General features: G+C 46.6%; 1 protein-coding gene across 2 annotated transcripts in view; it reads right to left on the reverse strand.

The window, feature by feature from the left end:
* The window catches only part of LOC138981893 (uncharacterized), a 148,113-nt gene that overhangs the window by 26,414 nt on the left and 94,561 nt on the right, over positions 1-27,138 (reverse strand). For both annotated transcript variants that reach the window (XM_070355036.1, XM_070355035.1), the window contains exons 70-85: positions 23,220-23,331; positions 22,552-22,687; positions 20,839-20,996; positions 20,112-20,370; positions 19,821-19,900; positions 19,352-19,415; positions 18,533-18,739; positions 18,038-18,137; positions 17,412-17,541; positions 16,355-16,491; positions 15,745-15,860; positions 15,016-15,186; positions 14,452-14,629; positions 4,117-4,316; positions 3,158-3,388; positions 2,604-2,721 (exon numbers count right to left, since the gene is read on the reverse strand). In XM_070355036.1, the coding sequence (XP_070211137.1) occupies positions 2,604-2,721; positions 3,158-3,388; positions 4,117-4,316; positions 14,452-14,629; positions 15,016-15,186; positions 15,745-15,860; positions 16,355-16,491; positions 17,412-17,541; positions 18,038-18,137; positions 18,533-18,739; positions 19,352-19,415; positions 19,821-19,900; positions 20,112-20,370; positions 20,839-20,996; positions 22,552-22,687; positions 23,220-23,331 (2,397 nt within the window). The remainder of the gene's footprint in view (positions 1-2,603; positions 2,722-3,157; positions 3,389-4,116; positions 4,317-14,451; positions 14,630-15,015; positions 15,187-15,744; positions 15,861-16,354; positions 16,492-17,411; positions 17,542-18,037; positions 18,138-18,532; positions 18,740-19,351; positions 19,416-19,820; positions 19,901-20,111; positions 20,371-20,838; positions 20,997-22,551; positions 22,688-23,219; positions 23,332-27,138) is intronic.

Consider the following 27,138-nt stretch of genomic DNA (forward strand, 5'->3'; position numbering starts at 1 on the left):
CAAATATGGCGGCATATGCGCACGCATACAGAAGTCAGACTAGCAATAGTCTGGCCTTATGGGATTGATCACTTTCTTTTTTAGAGTGGTCTCCCTTGTTACCAAGGGGACGCGTACAGCGTAACCAGCACTGAACTAGAGTTAATTGCTATTTGTGAGTTGGGTAAAGATATGTAATTCAAATTGATAACTGAATATTGGTGAACTAAAACATATAACTCAATAACCTAACCTCTCTTACTGCTCCCTGTAAACAAAATGTTCACCACACATAACCTGGATATTTAAAATGGTTATACAGTAGTACTCCCCCTTAACGACCCCCCTGTTTACGACCACCCCCTTTTTACGACTGATTTTTCTACCACGGATGCGTTCTACTATATAATGAACCCCCAGTGAACGACTCACCCCAAAACGCGACTTACGGCCGAGCTTTTGGGGATGAATTACGACTTTCGCGCATTTTCAGTCGAGCAGACGAAAACATAACATGGCGGCTCTCGTGCAACTACCGCGAGGAAAAAAAACCATGTAAATGTAAATTATCAATAATGATTGACTCAAAACTTCAAATTAAATAAGAAAACAGTTTTCAGTAAGTTCCAATTGGTAACTTAATTTCAAAACGGCTCTCTCTGGTGAAAAGGAAGGAGGTTTGGAAAATAGCATAGGCACTGTCTGCAGGTCTATTTTTAGTACTCATTTGCATAATCTCTCATACTGCTTTTCAATTCATCATTTCTGGAGTTAAATTCTCAAATGATGGTTGAATCATAGATTGAATTAAAAGAGAAACTAGTAAGTTTGTTCCACATTCTAATTTTCAAAAGGACTCCATGTATCTAACTCAAAATAAAACTTGTCAGAGATCATGCAGACATCTGAAACCGGAAAGGTCACTGAAGCCATGGAAGTGGGCTATTTTAAAGGATTCATTGACATTCAAGCAGTGATCACTACAACGTGCACTAGACTTACTCGTGTCTGTGTCTCTCTGTTTCAGTTGACATGCCTGAGTATGTGTGTTAATATGAGTTATTTCTAATATGCTGACTGTTAGCAAATGATAACAGACATGTCTCACAAACGATATCAGCTCATGCTTGATATCTTTTTTCTCTTGTTAGACAGTCAGCATATTAAAAACAACGGTTTTATTACCGTTTAATTCGACCAAAAGAAATTTCGAAGCAACTCCGCGAATTAGACAGAACAGCCGCAATGGGAACTTGAGTGCTTCTACCTGATTATGCCTGTCAGTCAAAGAATTCTCGTGACCCGAGTCAGCCAATCAGAGTAACACACCTGACGTGATGAATATTCACAGGTCAAATGCCTTTGACACACAACAATCTCACAAGATAAACCATGTTGAACATGCTTTTCGGTTGCTTCGCTTTTTCTCGTTGAACAGAGAGCGACAGATTTAGAACCGACTCCAGACAGATGGGAAATGACGTAAATATACATTTGATGTGAAGCGAGTGGCGCAATTTCACTTGATTTTTCCAAACTTTCATCATTTAGATTTCAAGTGAACGGTCGGCATTGCACACTCAGACGATGGGCGGTGCCTTGCTGTTCCGTTACGCACCCACCGACAAAACTCGCTTTTCGGTATTTTTAAGATAAAGAGAGTATTACCTGACAGCATTTGAAGTGTCATTCTTTAGAATAAATCACGCTGATATTGTTGAATTACATTTTTACTTTGTCTTGTTAATTTTTAGCGTGATAAACAAAAAGGGTCCCTGCCTGAACGTTATAACATTTAGAGGGTCACCTAGAATCTGTCCTGATTGGTCAAAAAGCCATATGGGGCACTGAATTGGTAATAATCGTCACTTGCATCTTGTAAGGTAATTGTTGTCAAGATCACAGCATTGACATGAATTTTCGGTACAATTTGGTTTGCCCGTACTGCTAGGCTGTGTACACACCTACATTTTGATAAATCCCGTACACAATACGGGGAAATCGCACAGGTTGACAGGTATGGTTAAATGCATCCTTGGACACTATTTTAGCAACCGAAAATTCATAGAAAATCCAGGGCCCAAAAATATAGACGATGTTTGAAAATAACTTCAGAAGAGACCGGCACGGTTGGCCTAGTGGTAAGGCGTCCGCCCCGTGAACGGGAGGTCGTGGGTTCGAACCCCGGCCGGGTCATACCTAAGACTTTAAAATTGGCAATCTAGTGGCTGCTCCGCCTGGCGTCTGGCATTATGGGGTTAGTGCTAGGACTGGTTGGTCCGGTGTCAGAATAATGTGACTGGGTGAGACATGAAGCCTGTGCTGCGACTTCTGTCTTGTGTGTGGCGCACGTTATATGTCAAAGCAGCACCGCCCTGATATGGCCCTTCGTGGTCGGCTGGGCGTTAAGCAAACAAACAAACAAACAAACTTCAGAAGAGTTTCATGCCTTGAAGGTGGATCAAGTTGTTAACATGCCGGTAGCGTCACACCGATGTGCATATCTTTGGTCGCATTTTTTGTTTGTTTAAAGGCATCATTTCGAGTGGATAATGCATTTTGACAGAGTTATTTACGGAAAACGTCTGTTGTGAGAATGAAAACAAAGTGTTGGTTTGACTCACAGTCTTTGTGGGACCAGTTGTTAGGGGCAACAGCTGGGTTACAGACAAGACAGTTGTCAGCGCTGGAGGTCTCCTGTGCCATGTAACACCTGCCCTGTATCTCACAGGTATCGCTTGCCTGAGAACAAAAAGAAGAATTTTATTCATGATACAGGAGACAAGCAATGTTTGTACTTACTCTGCCAGTTAAAAAACCCAATTTCACAGCTCCTATCTTTCTGCGAATTTAGATAAATGTAAAAACATTAGACACTTATTAATGAGCTCAGATTTGTGAAAGATTTTGAATGTAATTAAATTTTGGAATGTTTCTGGCCCAACCCTAACCCCCTTCGGACCCACCCTCCCCATCCATCTAGCAACGCGGTGGGAAATCTGTGAATTCACAGAAACGTGAGAGCCCATATAACTGTTTTCTGCCAATATGAACACCATCAAGATTCAATTTGCATGTCCCACCAATATTGAACAGAAGAATCGGAGAACTGATTAGCTGTCAGTACAATTTTCTAGCATGTGTTTCTCTCTGCAGCAGCATTCTAACCACCACTTACACCGTGTGAGCAGTGATGCGTGGCAGGATTGCAGGCGTAGCAGCGAGGATCATGGGCAGTGAAAAACATGGCTTCTCCAGGACTGACGCCATCGTTGCTAATGGCGACCGTCACGGTCTGGTGAGCGGCGTCAGAGCGAGAGAGTCTGCAGTGAGCCAGGGATGCGGTGATGAGGGTGGCGGGAACCTTGCTGGCTTGTCCCACTGGGCTGTGCTGGCCTGACGACGTCACCTGTGTTGAGACAATCAACAATGTTGTGCACGATTACAGCACAGGTCTTTACTCAACCATTTACAGCAACTTTTATGGAAATATACAGCAAACAAGAAACAAACACACACACACAAATGGAGTGAAGCTGTCAGTATTTACTTGCCTTGCCAAGAGTTATGTTCTTAGTCTCAAATGTGTACAGAATTATTCACCATAATACTGAAACCCAGACACAATCACAGTCTCAGCCTAAAGACTGTCCTAAATTGAGCCTGAATAAGACTTCGCGGAGTCTTTTTTCACAAAATCAGTGCCAAAGCTTTGTGCAGCATTCTTTGTGAAGTAGACTTTGTAAAGACGACTTCGCCTTATTAATATCAGTCTTGAGACGCACACAGAACTAGTCACCTCAACCATGTCCAAAACCAAACCTTGACAGACTTAGCCTTAGAAACACACAGAATTATTCACCCCAACCATGTCCAAAACCAAACCTTGACAGACTTAGCCTTAGAAACACACAGAATTATTCACCACAACCATGTCCAAAGCCATACCTTGACAGACTTAGCCTTAGAAACACACAGAATTATTCACCACAACCATGTCCAAAGCCATACCTTGACAGACTTAGCCTTAGAAACACACAGAATTATTCACCCCAACCATGTCCAAAACCAAACCTTGACAGACTTAGCCTTAGAAACACACAGAATTATTCACCACAACCATGTCCAAAGCCATACCTTGACGGACTGAATGTGGCAGGAGAGGTAGGCTGAGTCGATGAGGTCGTGACCAGTGATGAATATATCTTCACAGCGATCGGCAGCTGACACCTGGCACAGACCATCATGCATCACAGCAGTGGCAGAGGGTCGGGGCAAGTCCGTACGCAGGTAAGAGCAGTCTCCTCCCACGTAGCCAGGGTAACAGTAACACACACCTGTGAAAATGATGATAAAGGAAAAGATCAGTCAACATGTCCCAAGTAAGGTAACTCCTGTTAGTTAAATTCAACCTCCCTTTTGAGACCTCAAAAAATCTGAGTAAATCGAAAATTTCAATAGTGAATTTTCATTTGATTAATATACTTACCCAATTCTCATAAATGCATTGACTTCAATCTCACATGCTAGATGTTGAAAAACTACTCAAATTACCTGCCCTTGCAAGGGTGGTAACCAAGCTAAAAACAGACGCCATAGCCGTTGCTATGCCCTGAACACACTTTTGGTTACCCATACCCCACCGCGCACCACGTGAGCGCCGGCATCCGGAATAATCATTCGAGACTTCTCAAAATCCTGTAGGAAATTAAGTAGCGGAGATGGATGGGAGGGTATTAACTATGAGAATTGGGTAAGTATATTAATCAAATGAAAATTTATTATTGAAATTTGATTAAATTACATATTCTTACCGCAATTCTCATAAATGCAGATTGCTCCAAAAGGAGGAGGGACTTAATTATCTCCCTGAAAGAACCTGTCCTGCCGAAACTAACGAGGGCAAAGAAAAGGCCTCGACAAGTTAATAGCAGGAGATGTCCAAGAGGTAAAATTGAATGGACATGTCCTTAGACCTCCCAAGAGAAAAAGGCAAAACTTCGCCTAAGCGACTGGAATGCCACACAGAGAGAGAAGAACCCCCCCCCCCCCCCCCCCCCAGCTCTGGACTCCTGAACCCCTGTAAAGGAAAGCAGGAGGACTAAACGCCACCCCCCCCCCCCCCCCCCCCCATTTTGTTCAATAGGCCACCACTCATAGGACTGTCCTATGAAAGTAGTAACACCTCTTGTGAAAGTCAATTCAGAGAAGTCTCTTTCACCTAAAGTGTAAAGAGATAAGAACATGAGCTTTTGGCTCTTAGTTCGAATTGCTTAGCACAAGCTAGAAAGGATTTTAAAGCTCTAACCAGACAGTTAGAAAATCCAAATCGCCCGGAGCGAGAATCCTCCCGAGAGGAGGGAATTAAATACCAGAGGAGATTGAACCTGGCCAAAAAGCCGTGAAAAAACGGAAATGTTATGTTCCAAAGCTATCCTCTCCGGTAACCTCAATGGTACATGGGTCTCACTGACCTTCAGGGCTGAGCCCAGAGTAAGAGGAACAAAGTCCTACGCGTTAAGTCTAGCAAACGAGCCAAGAGTAAGGGCTCAAAATGCCAAAGAACGCAACCATTCCAAAACTAGAGCAAACCTCTTAAAACAAGGTCCTTTGATCATGCACACAAAAGCGCCATGACCAACGATAGAGAGGCCTATCTGTTTCAGAGTAGCTGCGATAAGAAACAGAGGTGATTAACCACCTGGATTGAGAGAGGGGTGCTAAGGAGTTGCACCCCTGCTCTAAACACGAATTGGCCAAGAAGGCCAATAAGGGGCATCACAGAGAAAGTGGAGGACCTATGTACTTCATGCCTCCAGATCAGTCATAACCCACGATCTGCAACACAAACAGCACAAATTCCAGCCCTGTATGCAGAAGGCCCAGCCCGTGTGCAAGTCCTGAGAGGTCCTGCTGAGCGAGTCGGCCAGATCATTGAGTCGGCCGGGGAGATATTTACCTGAGATAATGATTTGGTGTGACAGGCACCCAATCGGAATCCCATAAGCTCTGTCTGCCAGGGAGAGAGAACTTGCTCCTACCTGCTCATCCACAAAGACAGCAACAGAAGTATTGTCCGTATGCAAACGGACATGGTGCATATATATTGGGGCGGGGATATAGCTCAGTTGGTAGCGCGCTGGATTTGTATTCAGTTGGCCGCTGTCAGCGTGAGTTCGATCCCAGGTTCGGCGGAAATTTATTTCACAGAGTCAACTTTGTGTGCAGACTCTCTTCGGTGTCCGAACCTCCCCCCGTGTACACTACATTGGGTGTGCACGTTAAAGATCCCACGATTGACAAAAGGGTCTTTCCTGGCAAAATTGCTTAGGCACAGTTAATAATTGTCTACCTATACCCGTGTGACTTGGAATAATAGGCCGTGAAAGGTAAATATGTGTCGAAATGGCTGCAATCTACTGGCCGTATAAAATTTCATCTCACACGGCATCACTGCAGAGCGCCTAGAACTGTACCCACGGAATATGCGCGATATAAGACTCATTGATTGATTGATATAGCCAAAGAGAAAGGCTAGTGGACTGAGAGCTACTGCTCCTAACTCCAGGCAATTGAAATGCCAAAGGAGTTGCGTCTACGTAAACAGCCACAAGCTGTGATTGCCCATGTGGGCTCCCCATCAGGACAGAGACGCATCCCTGACGTGGTCTAAGTCCAGAGGGGCAATTTGAGCTAGGGTAAAGCCCTAGAGGGAACCGCCTGGCCATCGAATCCATGTGACAGAGGATCGAGGCTAAGGCCTCGCAGACGTCTGCGGTCATGCCAGTCTGGCAGTGCTAAGAGCCTAAAGCCTCCCTATTCTCTCCTGTGAAGGACGAACCTTCCAAGAGAAAGTGTCAAACGACATGCCCAGGTAGAAGAACTCTAGGCTGGGGACGCATAAGGCAGGCTCGTGTGAGAGCACAGGGGAAAACATCAGCAACAGCTGATCATTCCAGACCATGCCGCTCCCCTCCTTCAGAGAGGAGAGGTAGGAATCACTGAAACGAAACCCCACTGAAAGAAGAGTAAGACTGAGGCTTCCGAGTAGGTTATAACAAACAACCCGAAAAATGCCTATCCCTTGCTTCCTGTAGCAGGTGTGACATCAAAACCCCTGCAAAAGAGGGATATCACCCAGGTGAAGACAGTGTGGGCACACTGCCAAAACACCCGCTCTCTCTATGGTCTGTTTGTGAAGCAACAAGACTAGTTCAGCTGGAACAGGCAAGCTAGCCCGTGGCAACAAAAAAGTCTGGATTAGATTCAGAAGCTTGACATTCCACCTATCTTCCTCCGCACTAAAAGTGAGAACGAAGTATCCCAAACCTAGAAGCCAGCCACAGGCTAGCAGCCGTAGGAGCGGGACCATGCGCATGAAGCAGCAGAAAAGGTGTAGGCTGGAGACCACTACCCTGAAGTGCGGGTCAAGCCAAACATGAAAATTTATATTAATTTTCTTATTTATTTATACTTACCAACACAATGTTATTTTGCATATAGCCCCTTAACTACCGAAAGAAAACGAAAGTGAAACTAGAGTTATACCCCAGAGTGACCGCCCTTTGCGGGTGGCGCTAGTAGTGCTTGGCGCCAAACACGCCAGCCGGAATGCGGCACAGGCAACGCGGGCGCGCCACTTATCACTTCACCTATAAAACCGAATAGGCATGTGAAGAGGGGAGGAGGGAGGGAGCAATAAGAATAACATTGTGTTGGTAAGTATAAATAAATAAGAAAATTAATATAAATTTTCATGATTAATTTAGATTTACCAAGCACAATGTTATTTTGCATAGAATACCACCGAGGAGGTTGGGATCCCATGTCCTATCACTTCCAAAAGAAGGTTGTCAGAGCAGGGGAAAGGCAGAGGTGCACGCGCAGTGAACGCCTAAGGACCTGGCCCCTGTCTGAATGAACCAAGGAGTTGAGAATATCAACATATCTATGGTAAGAAAAAACACTCACCTAAAGAGAGACCAGGGATTGGGCGAGAACGGCTTTCTTGATGCCGTAGGTCTCGTCTCCCCGTCTAGCCGAGAACGTGCGGAGGTAGAAGTCTGTGAAGGTAGACACAGACCTCCAGTAGGCTGCGTGCATGACTTGAGTCAGCGGCACCCCCCGAACGAAACCGAGTGAGGAACTGATGGCCCGGATCTCATGTGCACGAACCGGAGTCGTTCGTGTCAGGTTAGCGTTTTTGTAAATTTGTTTGATCAAAAAAACTAACCAGCGAGCAATCGTCTGCTTGGAGATATCTCGTTCTATGTTAGGCAGAAGGGAGATAAACAAGGCTCGTTTAGTGGCCCTATGAGAAGCAGTACGGTTAAGATAGGCCTTTATGGCCCGAACGGGGCATAAAAACCTATCCGGATCATCAGGGTCAAGGTCCCGAGTGAGAGAGGGGATGACGAGGGGGGCTGAGAACACGTCAGCCAGTTGGTTTTTTGCCCTGAACTCAGGCAAAAAGGAAAGAGTCATGGACGAAAGGTCAGGGGCAAACTCGACATCGTGTGGGAGACCACTGATGGCGTGGATGCCACTGACTCTGCGAGCAGTTGCGAGCGAAACAAGAAAAACAGTCTTGAGAGTGAGGTCCCGGAGGGAGGCAGAGCTCAGAGGTTCGAACGGCGGAGACCTCAAGGCGTTAAGCACGAGAAAAACGTCCCATTTGGGAAAGGAGACTGTTTTGCGCACAGAACGGTTCTTAATTCCATCGATCAGATTGGTGATGAGGGAAGAATGAATGAGATGGAGAGGCCTAACCCCTGTGGCAGCCGCAATGGTACTGGTGACCGTCGATTTGTACCCTAAGAGGGTACAAGCTTTGAAACCTTTCTGTAAATGAAGGGAGGAAAGGAAATTAGCCAACTGGGCAGGAGAAGGCTGTAATGGGTCGAATTTCAGTCCGGCAGCGAAGGAAACCCAAGTGGACCAGCGTAGGGAGTAAAGGTTGTTAGTAGAGGGACGCCGAGCGTCAAGAGACAAGGAAACAGCGTGTGACGAAAGTCCTAATGTTCGCAGTTTTGACCGAACAAAAGCCAGACGGTCAGGCGGAGTGAGTCGGGCGCGGGGTGTGGGATGCCCGATCGAGGTTGCAGGAGACTGAACGAGTCGAGATTGAGGTCGAACGGGGGAACGTGGGAGAGCGCGACCAGTTCGGGGAACCAAGCTGCCGTGGGCCAAAAGGGCGCGACCAAAAGCAGTGTGGGCCTCTCCTGAGCGTACTTGGCTAGGACTCAGGTTACCAGAGCCGTCGGGGGATAGGCGTAAGCTTGGAGACCCGACCATGGCAGAGCGAACGCGTCCTTTCCGAAGGCCATGGGGTCGTGAAACGGACTCACGTACAGAGGGAGTCGCTTGCTGTACCGGGTGGCAAAGAGATCCACTAACGGAGTGAACCAGTCTAGGTAACTGAAGTTCCGGATACAAATCGTCCTCCGACGAGATGTCGTCAAACTCCTGAAAGGCGGAAGGCAGGCCTAAATCAAAATCCTGGGGGTGGTCGAAACCAGAGCCCGCCAGAACTGAAGAAGCCACCGCCTGTGAGGTATGTCCCCCATGAGTAGAGGCCACGTCAGAACCGTCCCGGGCCGCGGCCCCGTTAGGAGGCGCGGCACGGGCGCCGTCCCAAATCGCGGCCCCGTTCAGGGCCGCGGCCCGGGCCCCGGCCCCGTCGGAGCACGGGACCCGGGCCGGGGCCCACACCAGGCCCGGAGCCCGGGCCCCGGTCCCGTCGGAGCACGGGGCCCAGGCCCCGACCAGGCCAGCGGTCCGGGCCCCGACCAGGCCAGCGGCCCGGGCCCCGGCCCCGTTAGAGCACGGGGCCCGGGCCCCGACCAGGCCAGCCGCCCGGGCCCCGGCCCCGTCGGGGCACGGGGCCCGGGCCCCGACCAAGCCAGTGGCCCGGGCCCCGACCAGGCCAGCGGCCCGGGCCCCGACCAGGCCAGCGGCCCGGGCCCCGGCCCCGTCAGAGCACCGGGCCCCGGACCCGTCGAAGCACGGGGCCCGGGCCCCGTCCAGGCCAGCGGCCCGGGCCCCGGCCCCGCGAGAGCACGGGGCCCGGGCCGCGGACTCGCCCAGGCCCATTGACCGGGCCGTGTCCAGGCTCGTGGTCCGGCCGGCGGACCCGTCCCGGTCGGCGTCCCCGGGAGAGGACCGGTCAACCGCCGTGACCAGGCCATCTAAGTCCGATATCACGCAAGGGGCTGCGAGTGACTGGACAGATGAAATACCAAGGAAGCCAGCGTCCCGTAAGACTTGGCAGGCCGCAGAGAGAGCTGCGGCGGACGCTGCAGGGAGCTGGGAGGCAGTGGAGGGGAGAGCTGAGACCGCCGCCAAAGCAAAAGCTGTGACATGAGGTCGGCAATCAAAAAGATTGCGAGTCAGCCCGCGTAGACCTAAGGTCATCCGCGGCAGAGAGGGGGAAGAGAAATACCAAGCTCTGAATCCTCCACCCCCTCCGGGAAATATTAAGCTGCCCCAACAGCCACCCTTGCATAGCGAGCCTACCAGCAGTAGGCAGCGCTACCACTCTTTCTCCTGCACAACGAAGTCCTAATCCCCACCCGCCGCTATGTCAAAACACTAAGGTGGGGAGACGGGGAAGGCAGCACTAAAACTCCAATTGATATACATGCCAGGAGTGCGAGTGAAAACGAGCTTTGTTTGTCCATCAAACCACACCGCTAACCTGCCCCAAGGGGGGAGAGGGGTGGGTATTTGGTTCAGCGCCCTGCCGAGAAGGAGGGAGAACGGGGATAGGAGACAAAACCGAGACCGGTCAGTCAAGCCCGCCCGCTGTGAGCTTTTCTTTGTCAACAGACAAAGCCGAGAGAGGACAGCCGAGCCCGCCCGCTGTGAGCGTTCTCTTTAATTAGAGAAGCGTCCGAGTGTAAAGAAGAGGTCTGACAGATCACGCCTACCCATCTCCTCAAGAGAGGGGAGAGCAGAGTCAGCGTCTTTCTTTCTTTCTTTAATTGGTGTTTAACGTCGTTTCCAACCGTTCAAGGTTATATATGGCGACGGAAGAGTCAGCGTCGACCTCCCTCTTTCGCTGAGGGATGTTTGGGCAAACAAGGCAACTAATTCCAGCGGAATCAGGAACGTCGCCCTTAGAAAAGGAAAAGTCTGAATAAAATTCCTAGACTAGACCCTCCAGTCCACCTTCTTCTGCACCAACTGAGACAAGAAGTGGTCTGGGCACTCGAAGCCAGCCCCGGCTAGCAGAGGGAAAAGTTGTGACATGAGGTAAGCCACGGCGGGAGACTCCACAAAACTAAAAGATTGTGATTCCACCCGCGAAGGCCGAAAGTCAACAGCAGCAGAAGGGGGTAAAGAAACACCCTGGACTGCATAAACAACCCCCTCCGGAAAATAAGCCGCTGCCACTGAAGGCGCTTATCACATAGCCTGCCTAAACACAGTAGGCAAAGCTTTCTTTCTTTCTTTCTTTATTTGGTGTTTTACGTCGTTTTCAACCATTCAAGGTTATATCGCGACGGATAGGCAAAGCTACATACTCCACCTCTTCATCAGATAAAATCTGAGTCGCCACCATCCAATGTGTCACCACACAAAGGAGGAGAGACAGGAGAATCAAAAGCGTGCTCCGACCCCGCTTGCCAAACACCATCACTCCCCTGCCCTAATGGGGAAGAGAAGAAGAAGCAGGCACAGCACGCTGCCGAGAGGGAGGGTGGACGGGGCCACCGAACAAAGCCAAGGCCGGCCCATTGTTCACCGACCTCTGTGCGGTTGACTGGGCCCCGTGAATAAAACTCGTTTGGCTAGACTGAGTCACCCCACTACCCGAGTGGGGAGGGAGGTGGTCAGTCACAGCAGAAAACGACCCCCGAGAGGGGTAAGACGGAGTGAGAGAAGGGACCGAAAACGGCCAACCCCACCCGTCTACCTGCATTAGTCCTGTAGCCCCAGCGCTAACCCACCCCGATGGGGGAGGAGGGTGATTGTCAGGCAAGGACAATAAAGGCACAGACTGTGAAGACAGTCCAACAGCGCCCACCCGATCTAGCCCAGAGGGAGGGAAAGGGTGGAACACTGCTCCAGCCCCCACCCGATCCTGCCCAGCGGGCGGGAAAGGGTGGGACGCTGACACATCCCCCACCCAATCACAGCAGAAAACAGCCCCTGAGAGGGGTAAGACGGAGTGAGAGACGGAAGCGAAAACAGCCGCCCCCACCCGTCCACCTGCTGTAGTCCTGTAGCCCACCGCTCACCCACCCCGATGGGGGAGGAGGGCGATTGTCAGGCCAGGACAATAGAGGCACAGACTGTGAAGACAGTCCAACAGCGCCCACCCGATCCAGCCCAGAGGAAGGGAAAGGGTGGAACGCTGCTCCCGCCCCCACCCGATCCTGCCCGGAGGGCGGGAAAGGGTGGGAAGCTGACACAGCCCCCTGCCCCCATTGAGGCAGAGTGGGAACAAGCCCAGGCCATGACTTACCGTGCCCCCCCACTCACCCTTCCTCACGGTAAGGGGGCTGCATGCCCGACTCAGCTGTGCTAAAAGCAAGGTGAGCGGACAAAAGCAGGCGGAGAGAGTGCTCGTGAACAACCCAGTACTACCAGAGGCAGAAAGGGCTTTGTTTGTTCGTTCATGGGCTGAAACTCCCACGGCTTTTACGTGTATGACCGTTTTTACCCCGCCATTTAGGCAGCCATACGCCGCTTTTCGTATTTTCGTGTTTCTATAACCCACCGAACTCTGACATGGATTACAGGATTTTTTCGTGCGCACTTGGTCTTGTGCTTGCGTGTACACACGGGGGTGTTCAGACACCGAGGAGAGTCTGCACACAAAGTCGACTCTGAGAAATAAATCTCTCGCCAAACGTGGGGACGAACTCACGCTGACAGCGGCCAACTGGATACAAATCCAGCGCGCTACCGACTGAGCTACATCGCCGCCCCTGCAGAAAGGGCTGAATCAAACTGGCCATTTGCACCAGACCACGGTGCGAAGCAGGAACGCCCCCCCCCCTATCCCCCCCCCCCCTTTGGCGGGGGGCTGTGTAACGCACTGAGAAGTACCGGAGGTAATCAGAGTGGTTAGAGGCAGGCCCCCCCTCCTGAAAGGAGAGGGTGCTTGTGAACAGCCCATAGCCACCAGAGGCAAAAGTGGGCTGAGCCGAACTGGCCATTTGCACCAGACCACGGTGCAAAGCTGAAGAACGAGAGGGCGGGAACCGCCGATCGTGCCTGAAACAGCTGAGAAATAAAAACACATATATCATCGTTAAGTCCCCCGCAAACGGAGGACACTGACTGATTCTCCTTAAGAGGAGATGGGGGCTAGGGAGAAAAAAACGAAACCTTATCCACCCGAATAGCTACCACAAAAGAAGTGCTACTCGAAGGGTCGACGACCCGCACAGAGGTTTCTAAGAAAAGGCTAGCAGCCGATTCACTCCCTGCCCCGCACTAAGTTACTGCTTGCTATCGGCCATCTTTGGAAAAGCTAAAAGGCCGAACACCGTAGTCCACTTAGAAAAGTAAATTTCTAAAGCGGCTGTAAACAAGCAGCTAACACAACAAATCAATTCCACAAAAAGGACAGGTCTCACCAAAAGGCGAACAGGTAAAGGCTCCCACGCACCCGAATCATCACAAAGACGAGGGCTAGGGAAAGCCAAGTGAGCAGTCAAATTCCGGACGTCTTACGTGTGTCGTCGAAAGTCGAGAATAATTATTCCAGATGCCGGCGCTCACGTGGTGCACGGTGGGTTATGGGTAACCAAGTGGGTTCAGGGCATAGCAACGGCTATGGGGTCTGTTTTTAGCTTGGTTACCACCCTTTCAAGGGCAGGTAATTTGAGTAGTGTTTCGACATCTAGCATGTGAGATTGAGGTCAATGCATTTATGAGAATTGCGGTAAGAATATGTAATTTAATTGGGTCTTAAAATGGAGGTCAATCTACAAATGTTATGAACAGAAAACCTGAGAGAGTAGGGTTGTATGAGGGTGAGGTGAGGGTCAGTTAAATGTATTTGAAAAAAATAGACGTTAGCACTTCAGGTAGTAAACTTATACCCTGCAGGACCTTCAAAACCTGAATGGCCCTGTCGGATCTAAAATAAATTTGAATGAGGCATAAGAAATCAGAATTCAAATAAGTCAGATCAATGAGTTTCTAAAGAAAGAGCAAAAAATAATCATGAATACCTACTGCAGCCAAATAGAAATCTGACAATGTTCAAACATAAGGTGCCCCACCAACAAATGAACACAAGCTTCCGCACGCATGTGTGCACACACGCGCACACACACACACACACACACACACACACACACACACACACCACATGCACACACAATCTCTCTCTCTTTATCTCTGTCTCTTTCAGACATACATACACACACTCTTTCTCACACACTTTCAGTCTTCTGTCCCACATAACACCATAACACAGCCAAACAACTCCAGACAAATCTCAAAGCCACCAACCCATCTGACAGTCTCCCTTTCCATGGCAATTTTTGGTGCAGGTGCGATGGAGGAACTCCATGACGACATGCCGCACAGCGTCTGTGTTTTGATACGTGGTGTTACGCAGGAAGAGAGACCGGCATTTCTCCACTGCCTGCAGGGTGCTGGAATTGACGTAGGCCACACTGTCCGACAGCTGCACACCCGCAACATGCACATCAACATCACAAATTTCACTACAGTGGAACCCCCCTTTTAAGACCCCCTGATAGACGATCTGATAGACGATCTAAAGCGATTGTGGCTTTAACTGGTCGACCAAGTGTTGCCTGTTTGACCATGTGTTTCCTGTTAAGGTTGTTTGTAGAAGGTTTTGTTAGCGGGGCGCAACTCCCCTCCGCTTTTCAATCCTGACAGTTATTTCCAAAAATGGTCTATTGAGGACCTCCCCATTTAATAACACCTAAACACCCACATACCTGGTTTTTGTTGCTGCAATATTTCTAGTGAGAGGAAGCAACCCGAATTTCCCAACAATAGAATAATAAAGTAATAAAAATGAAAAAAAAATGAAGCACTTACCCTGATGTTCTCCACACACATAGTGATGGCATCAGTGTAAGAGTACGTTCCGTTAGCGGTCAGGACAGCCTTGTCACAGTAACGCAGCTTTAGAACGTTCTCCAGCTGTCGTTCACAGTATTCCTGGGCTCTTGCCTCTGTCCAGTTGCTGGGGGTAGGCCATCCTACGTTCTGAAACCCAGCACACAGCTGACATCTATATTTTAAAATCGTTAAAATATCAATCAAATTAAACGTAAATGAAATATATTTAAATTCTAAAGGCACAGTACGCCTCCCGTAAACCATCACAGATACTGTCAGGCTTTTACACACAGTACAAACACCTTTCCATTTGAACGCTCACCGAACGGGAACATCCTAGGTGCCCTACGTAAAGAGCGAGCAATTTTCAAAGAATTAATTTTGCAGATTGTCTCCTCTCAAAATTGGACCGTGGTGCGTTTGGGCGCTAGACCTAACTTTTAAAATCTAAATAATAAATTGACACAAACATTCTTAAATCATAAAAGAATTCTTTTTTCATCAAGACAAGATCAGTACAATTCGAACGACGAAGAAGAAAAAGAAGAAGAAGAACAACAATTCGAACTTTTGAAAGTTTGAAAAAAGAAAAGCACGGAAGCAGGGTCACGCAAGGTCGTGGTTCTCGTAGCAGACGACGGTTTATTCCTATCGCCAGTTCCTCTGAACAGTCAAAAACCATCGCTAGAGTTCACACTGTCTTACGGCCTGAGGGGTGGTGGTGGTGGAGTAGTCGATTGAATCCTCCACTGCGCGACGTCTGCGAAAGCCTCCACTAGTCTGGCTGGCCGCTGCCACCAGTAATGATGTGATATCTTCCCCTGCACACAGTTATACATCTTGCATATAAACAGCACAGGTGTAATCAGTAAAATAGGAAGAGACAAACAGATGGATACACATGTACATGCATACAGTCCCAGATAGATAGACAGACAGACACACACACACACACACACACACACACACACGCACGCATTTCAATATTTTTAAAAACAACTTGTGTTAACATACACAGCAAGCCATGTAGTATTCTCTATGTATAGGGATGCTATATGAAGAGATACCTATGGAAGTACAGGGCAACATATGATCACTGCTGATCATACACGATCGGCCATCCGCACGCAAAACATAACTGCTTACTTTTGCCCAATAGCCGAGTTCTAACCAATAACTCGCCAATACAATACCACTGTACACAGCAAAGTGCTCAGTGACACATCAGGCTAATAATGATGGTAAGAACATTAATTGGCCTGGGATCACACAAACATGGTGAAATGAATGGTATGCATACAATCAATCCTCTTACCTTGCACATGGTCGCAGGTGGTGACGCTAGCAAGAGCGCCACACTGGTCGGCGATGGGGTTAGAATCCAAACAGCTGCAGGATGGGGCGGTGGTGACCTTGGCTGTACCGTTCAGCACTTGTGACAGCTGGGATGTTCTGCACAGGGAAAAGACACCACATTTCAGACAAGCAGTTCAGTATAAAAGAAATGATTGAAAAGCTGAGGATGAAAGTTGCTTGTTCATTTCAATGCATGTTATTCTCTCAGGTGCTAGGGCTGAGGTGCACGAGAAAGTTACCAACCAGTCGGCAGCCAACCGGAGTGTTAGATTGGTGTAAATTGAGATTCGTTGTGATTTTAACAATTCAGACCCTGAGGTTTGCTAGAGAAAGTTACCAACCAGTCGGCAGCCAACCGGAGTGTTAGATTGTTAGATTGGTGTAAATTGAGATTCGTTGTGATTTCAACAATTCAGACCCTGAGGTTTGCTAGAAAAAGTTACCAACCAGTCGGCAGCCAACCGGAGTGTTAGATTGGTGTAAATTGAGATTCGTTGTGATTTCAACAATTCAGACCCTGAGGTTTGCTAGAGAAAGTTACCAACCAGTCGGCAGCCAACCGGAGTGTTAGATTGGTGTAAATTGAGATTCGTTGTGATTTCAACAATTCATACCCTGAGGTTTGCTAGAGAAGTGGTTGCCAGGACAGGTAACGCTGTATTTATTTAACTGTGGACCACTTGACTTGCTTTCTTTTTTCAAGGCGAAAGCTAAAACGCCTATCTTTCATTTAACAAGTTATCAAGTGATGTCAGGGCTGAGATACTCTGTTATGAAATTGCGACATTGGAACTGTAAGGGTTAAAGGGACTAATCTGACCTCTGAGACAATTTTGAATTCTGATTATCAGAAACACATGCAGCCATCAAAACACCTGGACAGTGGAACTCAGTGACGGGAGTCTTAAACTGGGGGTTGCACTGTATACCACTGTAGCCCTGGAAGCCAAGAAAAAGCTGCATCAATATAGTCAGGGATGAAACCAACAATCAAACAAAAGAAAAAGAGCTCTTACTTCCATTGGTTGATGAAGTCGGTAGGTGAGAGAACTCCGTACTGCACATCCCCTTTCTTGGTGACGTAACGCTCTCCGCTGGGCAGGATGAGGTCATTGTAGGCATCGCCATCGAACAGTCCGCACAGACCTGAACAGACAAACCAGTCTTTCAAAAGCCCGTCTTCATTTACACTCAGACTTAAGTCTTAGTTAAACAACACTATCACTACAAAACGTATTTGCTGCCAGTATACGAAGTGTTACCTGTACTTACCTGTATTGACAACTAACAGTGTGCTCTTGATGTATAAATAAATACACCACACACACATTGTTTTTAGTTGTTCTTTTGTTGTTTATTGAAAGGTTTGTTGCCCGTGAAGCAATTAACACAGGACGTTAGCTGATGCCTCGTGTACGTCGCCGGCTAGACACCTGTCAATTGTAGCGTTCTGTTTGTGATGGGGTCTGGCTGCTGCTGTCTCCTTCAATGCTCTTGGGAACCTTTGTGTACCCATAGCAGCTTTTATTGGGCTATTAAATTTGCTCTAAAATCTCAAACCTGTTTGACTGGCTTCAACGGTCATTCTTGTGCTTCGGGCACACGGTTACACAAAGACAATGCAGACTGTCACACGTCTCACCTTCAGTCTTTCCAAAGTCCAGGCTGGACGCAGTGATCCACACATTGAGGAAGCGACCGCTGGCCTTCACCGTTACTATGGTTCCCGTTGGCAGCACCACCTGGGGAATGAAGGTCACAACAATGAATGAACGATAGACATATGTCTTCACTGCAGAAAGTGTTAAGAATATTCTTAGTACAACAAAATTAAAATAAAAAACATTGTAAAAACCCCTAAACACATGAAAAATATAAAACTGTCACCACACATGTTTCATCTCTGTCAATATTCACCAGTGCTTGGATCTGTTCATTTTTTAAAAAAAAACACTATTATTTTTTAAGAAAAAATACAAGACAAGAAAATAACACACACAAAATTCTCTCCCAGCTCAAATTAGACAGCCCCGGCCAGCACCCCACCTCCATCCACCCACCACCTACACCCCTAACCCTCCCACGACTCTTCGCCCAACTACCACAATTTAAAGAAGAAAACAAGCAAAACACTAACATAGTAGGTCTGAAGGTCGGAGTGTCTGTACACAGACAGAACGCTCTGTGCTCCAGACTCGGGCATGGTGACCGTAATGTCCTCTGGGGCGCCAGTGGCCCCGACACGTCGGCACCGGTCAAAGCGCACGCTTGTGTTGGGCATTTGTACCTCCACAGCGCACGTGCATGTCGCCGCCACCGCACACTGCTGGTAACTCACTGTCACCTAGACAGCAATGGCACAGAATACAGAATACAGAATATTTGATTGCCAAAGGTTGGGAATTTGTTTTCACCTTGGGGTTAAGAAACATTCACTCCAACAAACACACACAACACACGCATCTATACAACCAATCAACATCCAAATGCACTAAAATTATTCACATTTTAATCCATAACGTAATTTCTCTCCTACCAGCACAAGAGCAAAATGCAATGAAACAGTAAAAAATATGGACAAGATCTTCAGTGCATTGTTTTACTACATGTCTGGAAACTAATCCCTTGCCACGTAAATGAACAGGCACATGAAAATGTAGCTATTGGTGCAGACAGACACATTTGCATGCACACAAATGCAGACAGGCACACAAGTACCTGCTCAGGCACAGTCACTTGCACACACACACTTATGTGTACGCGCAGGCATGCACACAGGTGAGGACAGACACACATACATACACGGGTACATACAAACTTGAATACACAGGCTCACAGGTGCACACACACATTGCATGCACAGCCAAACATGAGCAGACAGACTCACTTAAATGCACCGCACACAGGTACACATTGATGCAAATTTAAGAACAGGAAAGATTTATATTGAACTTACGGCTGTAGCACCGATGCTGTTTCTGTACAGAAGGAATTCTCCTGCCTCGTTGTTGTTGAACAGGCTATGAAAAAAAAGACAGAACCACATTGACATAAATTATGTTTTCCTAGCGAATAATAGAGCATACAAAAGTCACAAACATACTAGGTACAGACCAAAACGTCCGGCACCAAAAAGTCGGGGAGTGAAAAGCTTTGCACACGTGGGAAAAGTACAAGCAGCATGACGAACGATTATGTCCTCAGAGGCCTCTAAACCTATGAAGAACTTTTTGCTTTATTAGGTATACATATTAGGGTGATAATTGCTAAACGCAGTGTAGAAAGAAACCTCTGTTTCAAGACCCTCTATTTAAAGACTCATTTTCTCACACTTTCTCTACATAAGGTCAAAACTCCCTTTCTTCCAAGACATAAATAACTAAGATTTTTTAAAAAAGCAGAGGTACGGCATATCTTGTACTTACGTTCCATCAAAGGTCTGAGTGTGAGGATCTCCTATAGAAGAGCACACAGCGCTGGCCATGTCAGTGTCCTCAATGTTCACCTGCAAACCAGCACAAATAAATTTGTGTTCATTCTGATCGAAGACGGCAGGAACAAGACTGACAAACAGGTAAGACCATGACTACTCTGAGGTACACCGTCTTACACAAACGCATACACACATGCAAACAACACACACACACACACACACACACACACATACAACCCCTAAGCCCCCGCCCAACCCAGCAACCCACCCCTACCCCACCCACCTGGTACTCGGCAAGCTTGAAAGACTCATTGCCCCGCAACCAGCTGTCTGAGGCGGCCACGTAATCGTAGACATCAGCGTACAAGGAGACAATCGCCTGCTGCATGCCGTCCTGCCGTCCGTCCTGGTTTGCCACCAGGTGGATCGTGTGTTTGCCGTCCCATGAGTCATCGCTTCCTGCCAGTCGAACACCGCACAATTCTCCGTTCTCGTACAGCACTGACAGCTGGGAAATTTCTGCTGAGGTGTCACCAAGGCAACTGCAAAAACAAAGAGGCCAATATGGCAGAGGTGCAAAAAATCAGATTTGTGTTGCAAGAACAAAACTCTGTCTGAGAAGAATTAAAGTAGTGATGGCAAAGGCCACAAAATATACTGGAACAAAAGCAATGAAATCACCACAGTCTGAATATCATGAGAAGCACATGCAGAATCCGGTACATTGTATAGCCCCTAGCCCTGGCCAGATAACTATACAGGATATTATAATAATAATCACCAGTTATTAATTGCCCCTTCTAGCAAGAGCTAACGACATGATACAATAGAAACAAAACTGTGAAATACACACACACGAACAGATGAAATGGGCATTCGCACAAACTGTTAACAAAATTGAAAAAAACCACTTTCATAAAGGGTTTACTCAGCAATTAACACAAAGTCTAATTCCAGACATCAAGGGTACAGCCTCACTGACACCGACAAAGCAGAAAAGTCAGACTTACGTGGGTGGTTCTGTGTTGGCCACCTGAGCGCGGATGCGAACCTGTCTGGCAGAGCCCCCTGAGGTGTAGTCACTAAACTCCTCGGCCAGCTGGAAGCTGAGGGCTATGGTCCCTCCTTGTTCCGACAGGTACAGGGGGGTCGTGGTGGACGTTGATAGCTACAGGTAAAACACCACGAAATTAACATCCCAAACAAAGTATAGAACAATACAGTGGAACCCCTCTTTTAAGATCTCCACAAATCTGTAAAAGTCAGGTCTTAAAAAGGAGGGAGCCTTAAAACGGGGGTAAATTTACAGAGGTTATAACCAGAAGAATCAAAGTCTTAAAAGGGAGGGAGTTTCACTGTACAGAGAACCCCCCAATTCCCCCATTTTTTAGCCTCCCCCTTTTTACATTTAGTCAAGTTTTGACTAAATGTTTTAACATAGAGGGGGAATCGAGACGAGGGTCGTGGTGTATGTGTGTGTGTGTGTGTGTGTGTGTGTGTGTGTGTGTGTGTGTGTGTGTGTGTGTGTGTGTGTGTGTGTGTGTGTGTGTGTGTGTGTGTCTGTGCGTGTGTGTGTGTAGAGCGATTCAGAGTAAACTACTGGACCGATCTTTATGAAATTTTACATGAGAGTTCCTGGGTATGATATCCCCAGACGTTTTTTTCATTTTTTTGATAAATGACTTTGATGACGTCATATCCGGCTTTTTGCAAAAGTTGAGGCGGCACTGTCACACCCTCATTTTTCAATATAATTGATTGAAATTTTGGCCAAGCAATCTTCGACAAAGGCCGGACTTTGGTATTGCATTTCAGCATAGAGGCTTACAAATTAATTAATGACTTTGGTTATTAAAAATCTGAAAATTGTAATTAAAAAATGTTTTTTATACAATGATCCAAAATTACGTTCATCTTATTCTTCATCATTTACTGATTCCAAAAACATATAAATATGTTATATTCGGATTAAAAACAAGCTCTGAAAATTAACAATATAAAAATTATGATTAAAATAACATTTCCGAAATCGATTTAAAAACAATTTCATCTTATTTCTTGTCGGTTCCTGATTCCAAAAACATATAGATATGATATGTTTGGATTAAAAACACGCTCAGAAAGTTAAAACGAAGAGAGGTACAGAAAAGCGTGCTATGCAGCACACCGCAACCACTACCGCGCTAAACAGGCTCGTTAATTTCACTGCCTTTTGCACCAGCAGCGGACTACGGTCATTGTGAAAAAATGCAGTGCGTTCAGTTTCATTCTGTGAGTTCCACAGCTTGACTAAATGTAGTAATTTCGCCTTACGCGACTTGTTTTGTTCATAACCTTCATTTCAAGACTCCCTTCTTTATAAGACATGATTTTCTCACTTTTTTTAGGTCTTAAATTTAAAATGACATCCGAAGTACGATTGAGGAAAGAACAATTTGAACAGTTTTATGGGAAAGACAGTCAGCTGAAATGACAAATATTGATTCTGTCACTTTAACCTTGAATGTTAAAAAAGACTAAGAAACGATTAAAACTAAGACAGAAAAAAATGAACTGTTGGAAAGACTTACACCCACCGAACACACAAAATGGCTGCCTAAATGGCGGGGGGGGGGGGGGGGGGGGGGAGTGGTCATACATGAATAAAAGCCCACTTGTGCAAATCACATGAGTGTACAGAGGAGTTGCAGTCCATGAATGCAGGAGAAGAAGTAAAGACTTACGCCAATGATGGGTGGACGGGTGCAAGTAGTGTTTGTTGCCAGCAGAGTCTTGAACTGCCCCAGAAGAGGTGTGGAGTCGGAAGAGTTGCACTGTCCCACTGCTGGTGCCAGGCACGCCAGCACAGAGTTCACAGAGCTGTTTAACAACAACGTTTTAAGGCAAATTAGTGTGTTAACAGGGGGTGCTGCATTTTGAGCTGGCTAAACAAGATTTGATGGTTTCAAAGATAAGCATCTCAATATTGTTTTATTTAGGCATGGACTGCTTTAACACTCACACACATGTACGCACACACACACACAGACCCACACAGATTCACGCACACACACACATACACACAAACACACACACACACACACACACACAGAGACACGGACACATGCAAATATGTTAACACATGTAAAAACAAACACATAAACACACATTCACACACACACACACACACACACACACACATGGATTCAAATCTTACTAGCAAGCATTATCTGTATCAAAGTCGGTCAAACACTCAAGTGACAGCAACACAAAAACACACCTACACACACACACACACACACACACATACACACACACACACACACACACACACACACACACACACACACGCGCGCGCACACACACACACACACACACACACACACACACACACACATACACACACACACACCTGCAGGCATTATCTGCATCAAAGTTAATCAAGCACTGTCGAGCAGCAGCAATGGCAGAACTGCAGCCAGTTCCAGCATCGGTACCACACAAGGCAGCATATCCTGTCTGACCTGTATGGCACAGAACACACACATACACTCATTATAACTCGGTATGGCAAAGAACACATACACTCCTTGTAACTCTGTATGGCAAAGAACACACACACACATACACTCATTATAACTCTGTATGGCAAAGAACACACACACATACACTCATTGTAACTCTGTATGGCAAAGAACACACACACATACACTCATTGTAACTCTGTATGGCAAAGAACACACACACACATACACTCATTGTAACTCTGTGTCCATCTTGTGTTTCAGCTGCACAACAACTCTAACACACGTACAGAACGCTCTTTCTCTGTGTTTTTCCCTCTCTTCTTCCTTACATTCCTTCAGTCTTGCTGAAAACATGAAAAATATCTGTCTGTCTGTCTGTCTGTCTGTCTGTCTCTCTCTTCCACTTTATGTCATAATTTTTGTGCATGCCGATGTGGCATGCATTCACCTATCTTTTTGTTGTGAATACTTTTTGCTTCAGCCCTTTTACGGTGTAAAGCAAGTAAACCGTGCTTTTATCATGGCACCTTGTTGTGACCTGTTTTTGTGGAGCGTTATTTAACTATCTTTACGCGTGAGACTCACGTGCTCTTTTCCGTGTCCTGGTTTTGGTGTGAGCGCAGCAAAACTGCGTCGTAAGTTTTAGAATACGTGTGACTCACGTGTTTTTAGTTGTTAATGTCAGCTAGTTCCCTGCTATTTTTTTTAAAATAGACTGTTCTTTGGAAGAAGCATGCACAAAGTACGTGATCAGTTACTGATTGGTTGTAAATAATAGTCTCACCCAACCCTGTTTTAGGAATGTTGTTGGTTGGTCAATATGGTGACCTTTTACCTGTAAAATGAACTATTCTATGTTAGGTTTTTGTTTTGTATAAATATTACTGTTTGACTTCCTCTCATCAGTCGGTCTGAGGGTTTTACGGAAGAGTTTGGATATTTGTTCTGTAAACGTATCAAAGTTAACAAGTGAACCAATGGAGTGTTTCTTGTGATGTTTTTAAAGTCAACGTAACGTGTTTGGATACATTAGTTTTATCTAAAGTTTGTGAATAGTCTTGTGCCCTTCATTTGAGAGTCTACACGTTTTGGTACTCTGGACAACGCACACACTGCATAAGGTAATTTGTGACCCTCCACCACGGAATGAGTCGCATGTCACCTTTGCATGATTTTCATATTTTTACATTTTCTTAAAGAGTGTTGTATGCTCTATCCAGTGATGAAAACCGTTTTAGAAAAGAGCGAAAACTGTTTGAGTTATAAGCCTGTGACTAAGGTGACCCTCACACTGTTACCAGACACTCCCTGGACTTATATTAAGCCTAGCGCAGAACCGCGCGAGGTGACATGCGACTCATTTCGTGGTGGAGGGTCACATTTTGTTGTTACTTGTTTGTGTTGTATTTTGGTCGCCATTTTGTAATGACTTCATGAGTTTTTTATGTATAACGTGAGTTGAGGTAGTATCCTTTTGTAACTTTGAATAACGCAGGAACGTTGTTTTGTAGAGATTTCTTAGTATGACAGTTTGTTATTGTATTCTTGGCCTGATGAGTCAACGTTTGTATTTTCCGTAACGTAGCCATTTTGGTTTGTAACGTATTTATGCTAAGTTTCTTGAGTATTTTTAGTGTTTATTGTTTTTAACGTAAGGAACGTAATCCTTTCTTAAAAGTCAAAGGATTAATCAACGAGTGTTTGGTTATTGTAGCTTTTTTGTGTTTGTTTGTTTTTGCCTGTTTTGTGTTTGTTATTTTTTCTCTTTTTGTTTCTTGCGTTTTGTTTATGCATTTTTGATACCTTTGCCATGTGACATGTCTAATAATCGAAAATTTTTAATTAAATTTTGATTTAATATAATATACTTACCCAATTCTTATGAATGCATTGACTTTAGTCCCACATGCTAGATGTCGAAAAACCTCTCAAATTACCTGCCCTTAGTAGGGTGGTAACCAAGCTAAAAGCGACGCCATAGCCGTTGCTATGGCCTGACCTTGCTCGGTTACCCATAACACCCTGCGCACCGCGTGAGCGCCAGCATCCGTAATAATCATTCGAGACTATTAGTCAAACAAACCCCCAAGGACATAATCCAGCGGGGACGGATGGGAGGGTATTAACTATAAGAATTGGGTAAGTATATTATATTAAATCAAAATTTAATTAAAAATTTTCGATTTAATCACATATTCTTACTCCAATTCTTATGAATGCAGATTCCTCCTAAAGGTGGAGGGAACCTACTTATGTCCTTGTAAGAACCTGCCCTGCAGCAACTAAAACCAGCAATGAACTGGAGCCATCAAGCCGCGTGCAGGAAATATCCCGAAGATAGAAACCGATGAACACATCATCTGATCTCCAGTAAGCCGTTTGCAAAGCTTCGCCTAGGCGACCAGAACGCAACACGGCAATAAAAGAAGCACAAAATCTGTACCCGAGCTGTTGGCAAACCTCGCATAGGCGAGAGGAACACCACCAGCCAGAGAAGAACACCAGACTCCCGAACGCCTGAAAAGGAATAGAGGGAGGACTGAACGCCCCCCCCCCCCCCTGTTCGGAACGCACCACTCATAGGACTGTCCTATGAATGTAGCAGAGCCCCTAGAGAGAGACAAATAAAAGACGTCTCTTTCGCTCCATTGTAAAGAAATAAGAACCTGAGCTAAAGCTCGTGGTTCCAAAAGACAGTAACGTCAAAAAAGAGATTAAAAAAGTCCAACCAGACAGTTAGAAAATCCGAATCTCCCGGAGCGATAATCCTCCCAAGAGGAGGGAATCAAAACACCAGAGGATATTGACCAGGTTTCTGAAACCCCAAAACCTGGCCAAAAACCGTGAACAAACGGAACCAAAAGCCCTAAGGCTACATCCTCTGGCAAACCCCAAAAACGCATGCGCCTCACCGCCCTATAGGGCTGAGGCCCAGAGTAAGTAGAACAAAGTCCCACGCGCTAAACAAGGGGGAGCCTCTAAACCTCGTAAAACAAGGTCCCTTGATCATGCCGACAAGAGCGCCATGAGCAACAGAAGAGAGGCCTATTTGTTTCAAAACAGCTGAGATAGCCGATAAGCCGGAACCTCAAAGAAGAGGCCCAGCTGCCCAAAGCCAAAAACTGAAACAGAGGTGAAAAACCACCTGGCTTGAGAGAGGGGCGCTAAGGAGTTGCACCCCCGCTCTAAATCCCCAATTGGCCAAGGGGGCCAAAAAAGGAGCATACACAGATAAAGTGGAGGAAATATATGCTTCGTTCCCAAAGACCAGAGTCAGAACCCATGATCTAAAACACCAACAGCACGCCTCCAGACCCGTCAGCAGAAGGGCCAACCCCTGTGCAAGCCCTGAAAGGGCCTGTTGAGCGAGTCGGCCAGATCGCAGAGCTGGCCGGGGAGAAATTCCCCTGAGAAAAATGATTTAGTGTGAAACCCAATCAGAATCCCCTATACTCTGTCTGACAGGGAGCGAGAACTTGCTCACCCCAGCTAGTTCACATAAGAAGCAACAGAAGAATTGCCCGAATGCAACAGGCCATGCCTGTAACTAGCAAAAAAGGAAAGGCTAGTAGACTAAGAGCCACTGCTCCTAACCTCAGGCAAAAGAGAAGCCCAAGGATTCACGTCTACATCACAGCCTCAAGACTGCAATCACCATTGCAGGCCCCATCTAGACAAAAACGCATCCAAAAAGCGGTCTAAGTCCAGGGGGAAACAGAGCTAGGGAAAAAAGTCCCCTGAGCGATCCAAAAGGATTCCAGCCACCTACCCGAGTGGAGGAACCCACTCTGGAGGAGGACCCTC

Source organism: Littorina saxatilis, linkage group LG12 (assembly GCF_037325665.1).
Source record: "Littorina saxatilis isolate snail1 linkage group LG12, US_GU_Lsax_2.0, whole genome shotgun sequence".
Classification (NCBI taxonomy): Eukaryota; Metazoa; Mollusca; class Gastropoda; order Littorinimorpha; family Littorinidae; genus Littorina; species Littorina saxatilis.